This window comes from Dendronephthya gigantea, unplaced genomic scaffold, assembly GCF_004324835.1.
Source record: "Dendronephthya gigantea isolate DGI-Jeju-01 unplaced genomic scaffold, DenGig_1.0 000439F, whole genome shotgun sequence".
NCBI classification, from domain to species: Eukaryota; Metazoa; Cnidaria; class Anthozoa; order Malacalcyonacea; family Nephtheidae; genus Dendronephthya; species Dendronephthya gigantea.
Genome location: NW_021163449.1, coordinates 1 through 11265, shown reverse-complemented (window position 1 = coordinate 11265; position 11265 = coordinate 1). Strand labels below are relative to the sequence as shown.

General features: G+C 38.4%; 1 protein-coding gene across 1 annotated transcript; it reads left to right on the top strand.

The window, feature by feature from the left end:
- Positions 1-907: 907 nt before the first annotated feature.
- On the top strand, positions 908-10948 carry LOC114543333 (the record flags this gene model as incomplete). Its single annotated transcript, XM_028562362.1, has 3 exons — positions 908-2030; positions 2336-2665; positions 10637-10948. Coding segments are annotated over exons 1-3 (802 nt in total), but the record flags the coding sequence as incomplete, so codon positions are not given.
- Between the last annotated feature and the right edge of the window lie 317 nt (positions 10949-11265).

Below are 11265 nucleotides of genomic sequence, written 5' to 3'. Positions count from 1 at the left end.
GTAGAAGGGTTAAGAAATACAAGATTTAGAATAGAAAATCGATATAGAAAGAATATTACAGTAAGTGTTTAGTAGTCATAGTAGCACTAGGTACCGACATTGAACAGTACACATGTATGCATTTGAATACACTTTGCAACAATCAATGGCAATACTCCTAATCTGCACAAACCACACTTGGCAGACTGATTTATTTCAGGCACTATTCACAACACGTATAATGATATGCAAAGTTAAAATTTACCATAACAATGCTCTGCTTGTGATTGGAAGGAAATAGCCACGTGTGTTAGACACGCGGAACATAAAAGAAGGGCGTGTAACACAGATTACACCATTCATGCTCAGTTTATACGCCAAACAAAAATGCAAACATCGTCACAAAAGGTGGGAGATCACGGCCACTCCAGTCATAATATTTCTTGGAAACCAGTTTTCGATGCTGAAGCCCCTTCACAACCTCTTTAGATTCTGCAGTCTGAGGAAGCAATAAACGCCTGTGAGTTGCCAGCATTGACCGAGTTCGTCATCCTGTCACAAGTTGAGCAAGAGATGATCCAATATCTTCAGACGATTTGTTGCGATATTTTAGCAAACCTTAATTCGAATGGATCTTTATTATCTGCCGCAGCCTTTCTAAAAATACGCCTCCCTGTCTGCACGGCTCCATCAGCCTCTCCGTTTGATTGTGGATATTCTGGGGAGCTGGTTACATGTTTAAAACCCCATTTTGTTTTTGAAACTCGTGTCAATCACAAAACACATTACTGGTGAACAATACTGAGAACCATTATCACTCTCAACATTCTCTGGTACTCCAAATCTAGCAAATGTTTTCTTTAAGTCGTTGATTACACAACTCGCAGTACTTTGGCGAAACAGTTCAATTTCAAAGTATTTTGAATACAAGTCCGTTGCGAACAAGTATTGTTTTGTAATATCATGTGCTTGCTGAAGTGTACGATCAGGTTCTTTTACGAAACACTTGCTGTTTGACAAAACAGCACCAACTATACGGGCTATAATAAGGGATTTTTTGAGAAAGCCGAAGTCACACGTTAAAGCAAGTCTTTTAAGGTCACCAACAAAACGTTCGATACGCTTACCTTCCTGCTGATTACGGCGATTAAACACAAACCTTTCATGGATTACATTCTTGGCACCTTTACGCAATTCTTCAGCTTCAACTTACGGCAGTAAGAACTTTAAGATTTTGTATACATTGAGCGTGTCTGATTGGTTGTTTTGTAGTTGATCTGATATGAGCGGTAGTTGAGGGATGCGTTCTCATAGTTGACTGATATAATTAGACTCCTCAGGAAATTGTGTATTTGGTTTGAAATAGCGAGGGGTTGCTGCATGCATGTCTTTCTAGTATTAACGATATTATTGATAAACTGTAGTCTTAAGCATTCTGCCATGTCTCTTTTAATTATAGGTATCCGTTAGCCCTAAATTACCTTCACTTCCAGATTTTATTTCGCCAAACGTTTAAGCAAAAGCGCTTTGTGAGGACGGGAATAACTAATTAAACTTATGCACAGGGAAAAGTAGGGTTGCACGTGGTTGATCGACACTTTGACAGAAGCACTATGCACATTGCACCATGCACAACCATACATTCGCGGTTCTCTGTGATCCAAGTCAGAAAGTTAATTCAAATCAAAATTGTAAGCATTGACATATTTATTACAAGGTTATATATTTTTGTTTTATAGCACCGCAAAAGGAAGTGGTCTCCATCTACAATGATGAATTCACCACTCCGCGTTCAAGATATCCGTATTTCATTGAAGTTTACCGTTGCGTTGAGGTTAGACGTTCGCTTGACTTAATAAGATGTCTTCACAGCTATCCAGTGCAAAAAACGATGACACAAATCGAAATCGTGGTTCCAGATCTTACCAATAACGAACAGGATCCTAACCACAAAAGGAAGTTTTATAAATATATATTATTGAATCACACCTCTTGTAAATGCGGCGAACTCGAAGAGAGGAAACTTTATAACACCTCATCAAACAACCTTGGTGAGTAAAATAAATTCGTTATGGTTGAACCATTCTGAACCCTAGAGCTACATAATCAATTTTTATTTATTATACATCAAAAAACCGTGTGTCACTCAGTGGCGTAGCCAGCCCGACAATTTAGTCATGCTATGCTAATATTTTGGTGTTCATTTACTGTGAAAACAATGAATTTCTAAAGAAATGAATAATTATAATAACATAAAATTTGCATAATATGACTAAATCGTCAGGCTAGCTACGCCACTGGTGTCACTGGTTGTTGCGTTGTTGATTGTGTATTAAACTGTATGCATATCTTTTAGTGTCAGAAAGCTATTTCTTGGAAAAGTATCGCCAGAATGCAAAGAATTTGCAAAGTCATCGTGATTTTTGCACCAAAACGCAAACAAGATATAAACTCACTGAAAATCATTTACTTGCTAAATCTTCTTTTAAATATTTGCGATACAAACAGTGCCTGCCTTTTTGCGCAGTAAGAACGAGTCAACTGGGGCGTGTCTATATATCTTTTGGAAACGGTGAAACAAGACTTGATGCTCTTGAAGATGATCTGACATGCGAAGCGTATGACAACACGGTGTCAGGTGAGGGCCCTTTTTGTGGCTCTGGAAATCCATTTGTACAAATGCAAGGTATGCATTTTATACGGGTTAGCATGAAGAAAAATTGCTTCGTTATATTATGTATTAACATGCAGCTTATTTTTAAAATCAAATCGAGTATCACTCCATTTTTTAATTTTACCGCGTTTAAAAAACACAGCACTTTCCCAGTTTTGCGAACATGGCGAATATAGAGAAAAACATGCAGCTTTAACCTAGTAGTATAAACGACCTCATACGCCATGACCATATTGCAATGGTGCAAGTGGGATATACGTATTTGAATGAACGGTGGGATAAATAAGCGTTTAAAGCCTAGAGCACACGAGGGCTATCAGCTGAGTTACAGGTTACTCGTGGCTCAGTTCGTGCGATTTTCCTGAGTTCTGTGCAACCAGTCCTTTTCTAGAGTTTCAAACGTGTTTGATCTTTTTTGCCGCGAGATGCAAAAATCTGACTGATGTAGAGATAAAAGGCTAATTTTTTTGTTTTGTCTTATGATAAAAAACGCGTGGATTGGTTCGTTGTTCGTTGCTTGATTGATTCGCGAGCTAGTATTGCTTACAAAAAACGTCCGCTAGAGCCTGTTTCATCCGCATAGGAATCTTAGGGCAGTAGACAAGTAAGAAAAGGAACCCGCTTAAATGGTTTTGGTCGAAACGTGGGTGGGTGGTTGCTCAAAAGAGATTAAGAAATTTTCAAGACGGATTTCCAACGATTTTCAAATAAAATTAACGAATGCAGAAAAATCGTCGGGGCGTAGGGGGAATAGCCCAGTAACATATATTAGATTAGAACCACAACAATACCTTCTTCGTTTTATAGAAATGTATCAAAAATTGTGCCTCCAGCTTCTGCTGTTGCCTCTCACACCAGCCTCGTTCCCGGGCGCTTTAAATAAAATAAAATATAGGAACACTACAGGCTTTTTACATAGATTAGTGGCTAAGCAGAGCGACCACGCAAGGAATTTTGGGGAGGACGCGAAGGAGAAATGGAGCGCCTGGCAGAAAATGCAAATATATTTTGCCAGAAATACCATTTCTGGCAAAATATATTTTCAAATCGAGCTTTTCGGCGTTTTACTCGTGCATTCTTGCGTTTTTGGTGGTTTGTGGCCATATGGATGACCTGGAGCAATCACTTGAAGAAGTTCCCATTTCACGGAAATATTTTTTTACAGAATTTGGTTGCATTTATGTAATATTTAGTACGTTTTTAGAGTAGACTGTCAGTGAATCTTTCGTGTTGTTCTTGAATATGCTAATAATAATATGTGTCGACCATATTCTGATGATAAAATTATCCTTGCAATAGCATCTTCAAGTTCTGATGATTTGGATTTATCGTCGCTTGGGAGACAAAATGTTCAAAGTAAGTCAGTTGGAATTTTATTCTATCTGCTGAGTACATTAAGCTGGTATATTTTCAATTGACATTAGAATATATGTATGCGCATGTTTCTATGCTTTCAAATGTCATACAGTATGTATATTTCAAATACTTTTTATGCATGTTAACTGGGCCAGCTCTGCCATTTAAACCTGAAGTTGACATTTACATTGATTTGCCTCACAGTATGTCTTTCATTTGTATGCCCCAACCTTCCTGTGTTTAACAGTAAATACTGTACACATGTTCATTGTAATATACCAATATACACTGTAATGTGTAAAATAACTCGACAATCTAGGAGATCATTTTAACTAGAATGAAACTTAACCAGAATGAAATTTAACCAGACTGTGTGCTACTTAGAAACTTCCAGCTATTTTATATAGTTATCTCCTGCTGGAGATGTTTGCTTGAATACTCTAAATGTAGTCTAGCAGCCAACTAAAGCTATCTTCTCTTGCAGATGGAAGTCTGGGTCAATAAATCACCATAACTCATTGAGATTAAAATCTAATTCAAAATATAGTTCATATACACACCATATAATAATTGTATTATACCATATTACAATTATAATTCATGTATGGTGTTGCACACTGTCAGAGATAGAGAGGAGGGGTTACAGAGATTGCTAGGCAATAATTATATTTAGCGTTCTTTGTGTTATTGCCATTTACATGCAACGCCGTGGCTTATGTTCAACAGGTTATGATATATATTTGTTTTTTTAAAACACCTTTTCAAAGACATCTAGAGCCTGATACTACCAGTCAGCAGTTAATAAAAGAAAATAGGAAAATATCCGCTGTCTCTGCATGTTGTTGAAATTTGAATCCAAGTCCAATAGGTTTGCATGTAAGTAAGCATTTTGTAATATATGTATTCAACTTGATACATAACCTCTTATCACATTTCTAATGAACTTGGGTGTTAACACAAAATATCTTTAGAATTTTTTAATGCATTAATGCATTATACCTACTGGCTACTATATTCTAGCATATAATTTTTAAGTGGCTGGCCAATGCAATAAAAGAAGGCACAGATTGGCCGCAGATTTGGAATGAAATGTGGAATATATTATGGATCCAAATGTATATGTAGAACAGTCACTGTTAATGGCTTCCCTCGATTTTTCCAGTGAGGAGAAAATATACTATCAAGGGACGTTTTCTAAATTCTAATAAAAATACAAAAATGATATATTTTAGAACTTCATAAGAGTTAAAATAAATGTATAGGTGCATACCTTTGCTCTACGATAATCAAATATCTTTTCCATACATTTTCTTGTTTCTTCATGTAGAATTTGCAAATTCGCATGGATTCGCCTTTTGCCCGGCTTGAAAATTCTTTATTTCGAAATGATGACTGTGCGATACCTAAACACTCGTGCATAAGATTTCCCTATGCATATATTTCTGTGTATCGCTCTCAAAAAGTCGGGCAGAATTAATATCTTAAAGCCTTGGTCAAACAAGAATGATAGTTGATGAGAGTTGATGAGAGTTGCAACTCTCGCTTGCGTTTGACCGCGAACTCTCATACACTCTTGTGCACTCTCATTAACTCTCATCGACTTTGAACTGGTTCAAATTTTGATGAGAGTTGATGAGAGTTGATGAGAGTTTGGGCGCGTTTGATCGGTCATGAGAGTTGATGAGAGTTGCAAAAGCGCCAGCGGTTTGCATTTCGTAGCACCCTAGTCTCTGACTAGTGACAGAACAATAGTGCAAAATGTTTGGAAAACTCTCGTGCAAACTCTCGCTTCTCAACTCTCATCAACTCTCATACTCGTTTGACCAGGGCTTAACAAGTTTCGCTTTTGCACTTTTGAATAATAAACAACAGTGAAATGAACTCATAAATCGTGAGCCACCATGTTGTATGCATTTTCTGCCAGGCGCTCCCTTCTCTGCGTCCTTCCCAAAATTCCTTGCGTGCCTGCTCAGCTTAGCCACTGATCAATGTAAAAAGCCTGTAGTGTTCCTATATTTTATTTTATTTAAAGCGCCTGGTAACAAGGCTGCTCTCACACTAACTTCAACTAATGACTAATCACTATTCACTCTTTCCGAGTGTCAAGTGTCTAACATGCAATTAAGCATTCTTCATTGTCTCACAATGTTTCATTGTTTAGTTGTGCAACGCCCGTACATAATTGCTTATATAACATTTTGCTTACAAAAATCGTCAACAACAGTCTTTTTATTATTATTATTTGTTAATGGCAACTATAATGATCTCACTCCTTGCTCCGATTTGTATAACTGTATATTTTGTTTCTCTATATTATATATATTACTTTTCATGTGCTCTGACTTTTTCTCGCTCCCATACACTTTCTATATTATTGTCTGTTTCTAACTGTCAATCAGTTCTAATTCTATTGTCCAAGCTTAATTATCTATAAATAGCAGTTATGTATATTACATCACCCTTTTTTTTAAAACAATATTAACATTTAACAAACATAATTCAATCATATACTGAATGTCCAAATCTATCATGCAGGTTTTCCTCTGACTCGGCTCGATCGTCGTGTCGGTATTTGATCTTGATGTCCAACATTTGTTGCTGCTGGTAGTGTGATGGTATTGTTCCTCTTTTGATGACGTTCTTTCTCATTATCGTCATCACTGTCCGTATCATCCCTTGGCTTTGGTATGCGTTTAAACTGTGACACATTTCGTGTGATAACGTGTCCGTTCTTGCTTCTTGCTTTAACCTGTGAATGCGATCTGTGTGTGACTACGTATGGAACGTTGTTGTAATTCGCAGTCAATTTGTTCTGCTTGTCCTGACGAACTAAGACATAGTCTCCTATCTTAATTTCACTCTCTTTTACGTTTCTTTTTTCATTCGCATATTCTTTGTTGTATCGCTGTCTTTCCATTTCATTCTTTTTAGCAATATTGTGTTTGTTAACAAAGTTCCGCTTTTTCAATTCTGGAAGCTTTCCTTTCACTGCACGGGTAAATAGTAATTCCGCTGGTGGAACTTTCGTGGAAGAGTGTGGTGTTGTCCTGTACTGTAGCAAGAAACGATGTAGCTCTTGCTACCAGGGTCTTCTTTCAATGTGAGTGGTTCGTAGCGTTTTTCCAAGGGGCTGCATGAATCTTTCCGCTTCTGCATTGCCCTGGGGCCATTTAGGTGTTGAATGAATACCTTTAAATCCAAGAGCTGTCAAATAGCGATTATATTCTGCACTATTGAAAGGTTGTCCACTGTCTGTCTTGATAGTTGTTGGGATGCCATGACGGGCGAACATTTGATCTAATTTGGGTATGACCGCAGAAGCTTTTGTCGAGCGTACTACTTCCACTTCGGGATATCTGGAATAGCGATCAATTGCGACCAGAAGGTATTCTCCTGAAGGAAGTGGTCCGTAGAAATCCAAATGTATTATTTCCCATGGTCCCTTTGGCATTGTTGTCGTTGATATTGGCTCTTGTGGTGGTGCTTTACCCACTGCTTGACAAGGAATACACTTCTCTATTGTTGCTTGCACCATTTTATCAATATTCGGAAACCAAATCTTTTCTCGGATTAATGATTTCGTTTTGGTAATGCCAAGATGAGTTTCGTGTGCAATGTCAATCGCACGTTGCTGTAGCGATTCTGGTATCACTATACGAGAACCACGAAGAACCACGCCCTTTGTTGTCACAGTAAGTTCGTCTTTTACTTGTTTATAAGGCTTGACTACCTCGTAGTGCCACTTGTTGAGCTTTATAGCTGCCCGAACTGCTCGTAAGGTTTTGTCCTTGTTCATTACTTCTTCGATTTCCTCTATCGTCAGTGCTTTCGGAACACTGGAGCGAGCATTAAAGTTTATATGCTCCTCTGTCATTTTCTGCTGTTTGTAGCTTTTTCCTGTTGGGTGGCGCGATAGATAATCAGCCGGATTGCTCCTGGCTTGTATCTTACTTGAAAAGCATAAGGTTGTAAGCGTAACACCCAACGTTCTATTCTTGCTGATGTTTTGGAGTTTCTGTTGCCGTAGATTACTTCTAGTGGTTTATGGTCTGTGATTAGAACGAATTCGTTTCCGTACAGGTATAGATCAAAATGTTCCACTCCCCAAATAATAGCCAGCGCCTCTCTCTCGGTTTGGGAGTATATGCGACTACTTTCTCGTCGTCTTTTCCTTTGTTTCTCTGCGAAAGGATTGCTGATATGCCGACTGGACTCGCATCAACCGTCACCAGTGTCTCTTTATTTTTGTCAAAATATGCCATGCACGATGCTGAAGCTAAGGTGGAAGTTAACGTGTTGTATGCGTTTTGATGAATGTCGGTCCACACGAAAGGTGTATTTTTCTTCGTTAATTGGCGCAATGGAGCTGTAATGGTTGCAAATTTCGGAATATACTTGGCACTGTAGTTTGCCATGCCGAGGAGAATTCAGAAATCGTTTTGGGTACCGGCGCGTTCTTTAAAGCTTCTACACGTTTGGGGTCAGGTTTGCTGCCGTCTTTGGAAAATACTTGTCCGAAAAATTCCAGTTTGTCATTCAAGAAGCTACACTTAGCTTGATTCAAGCGTAGTCCTTTGTCAGAGATTCGTTTTAGACATTTATTCAAGTTTGTGTTATTTCTTTCTGTGGTTTTGCCATATACTAAATGTCATCAGCTATATTCTTTACTCCGACTAATCCTTGCAATTGGGTTTGTAAGTGTACTGGAAAATCTCAGCAGCTGCATTGGTGCCATAGTTCAGCCTTTTGTATCTGAAAAGACCGATGTGTGTACTGAATGTAGTAATGTAACGACTGTCCTCGTGTAGTTCTAGCTGATGATAGGCCTGTGTAAGGTCTAATTTGGAAAAACACGTTGCTCCATTTAACTCAAAGCTGATGTCCTCAACTGTTGGAATAAGGTGTCGTATCCGTTTTATAGCTTCGTTGGCAGCGCGCATATCGACGCATATACGAACGTCCCCGTTCTTTTTCGGTACTGCTACAATTGGCGATACCCAAGGTGTAGGTTGGTTTTCTGGTACCCGTTCAATAATATCGTCTTTCTCTAGTTGTTCTATCGCGTTCTGGACCTTCTGACGTATGTGATAGGGAATTCGGCGTTGTGGCTGTGCTCGGGTGTTGTTGTTTTATCAACGTTTAATTTGATTTTCTCTTGCTTGAGTTTACCCAACCCGTGGAAAACTTTTGAATGTTTGTTTAGAATATTTTGGAGTTCACGATCTTTTGTTTCAGTTACTTTGTTAAGATGAAAACTTACCAGGCCAAGTTCCTCTGCTGTTGTTGCTGATATTAGATTTCCGCTGTCTGTCGTTTCTGCGACGTAAAAAGTTGCCACTGCAACTCGACGGCGAGTCTCAATAGCTTCCTCAAACTTGCCAATGAACTTTACTGGCTTGCTAGCAGTATACGCAAACGCTTTTATGTTCGTTTTTTTAATTCTATTCCTGGTATTTTCTCATATGTACCTCGGTCGATGACATTGATCGTTGCGCCTGTGTCTACGGTAGCTTTGAACGATCGTCCGCATACTTTAACATTGACTTTGGGGGTCTTGTCATTAGAAACTGTGTATAGATATTCGTTGTCAGAACTGTCCGTCTCGCTCTGAACTTCATTTAGTGGATTTAGTGGTCGTTTGTATTTCTGTTTCGGTTTCATTTCATGTTGAAAAGCTTTTGTCTGACGTTGCATCTTTCCTCGACACACTCGAGCAAAATGGTTGAGCTTTTGACATTTCCGACATTCTTTACCTTGGCATTGTCCTTCATGAGGATACGTACCACTGCAATTGTGACACGTTTTCGATGTTGTTTTCGATGATACTTTGTTAACACGATCTGTATCTGTGTTTTTTGATTGGATGTCTCGCGCTTGAAATGTACTCATCTCGGCACGGCGACCATCGATGCATGAGTATTGACTTCAGATCGTATGTTGGGTCTCTTAATGCCTTTTTTCGAATCCGTGAAGATGAACCAGCCGTAATAATTTGTTTTTCGATTTCGAAATCTGCGTTGTGGAAAGAGCAAGTCTGTGCTAATGTCCGTAGTCGTGTATGGAATTGATCAAGGGTTTCGTTCGGTTCTTGTTTCGCTTGTCTAAAGCGGTAAACTGCGCAGTTTACCGCGTATCGGTGATTTTCTTGCGGTTGGAAGTATTCGTGTAGCTTTGTTTTCGCAGCTTTGTAATCAGTTGCGTCTCCCGTATCAGGTATTTGTCTAAATATCTCGCGAACCCGTTTGCCAGCTTGATATAATAGCAATGCGCGTTTTCTTTTCTCATCCGTAATCCCACTAGCGAGGATGAACATCTCGAAATCTTGGATCCAAATGTTCCAGCGCGTGCCTAAGCTTTCGCCAACATCAACGTCTGGATTAAATTCTGGCAATGGTTGTAGTGAAACCGATTGCGTATTTACTGTGATATTTTCTTGTGGCTCGGCTTGTCCTTCAGCCATTCTCGTCGCCAAGCTTAATTATCTATAAATAGCAGTTATGTATATTACAGCAACTTGTTATCAACCAGATTAAGATAGTTACCGTAATACTTCTCAACACTGAATTAAGAAGGATTTATCGCCTACCAATACGTCATTGTTTTTTTGTGTTTTTTTTTGTTTTATAGAGCTCCAAAAGGAAGTGGTATCCATCTACAATGATGAATTCACCACTCCGAGTTCACGATATCCGTATTTCATTGAAGTTTACCGTTGCGTTGAAACTGATTCCATTCTCGCACTAAATTATAATTCGTCCTGCTATCCAGTGCAAAAAACGATGACAGAAATCGAAATAGTTGTTCCAGATCTTACCAATAACAAACGAGATTCTAGCCGCAAAAGGAAGTTTTATAAATATATGGTATTGAATCACACATCTTGTAAATGCGGCAGACTCGATGAGAGGAACCTTTATAACACCTCATCCAACAACCTTGGTGAGTATGTAGAATATAGGTCGTTGTATCATACAATTTCGGTACTGACGCGCGGGATAGTAAACGAATGTACATTAATAATACTTTTTATTTATTTAAATTCATTTGTATATTTTATTATTTAAAAATAGTTATACACGGTAGCTTATCCACTATAATTTAAGAAAGAGAATTGGTGGCTTTTCATATCGGCGGTGTGAGATTTAATATATATTCACGTTACAACAACTAATATTTATATAATAATTGTACATGCACAAGACATTACTAAATAGTAACAGAAGGAAATTATTCCAAGTACATTATTCAGCACCATG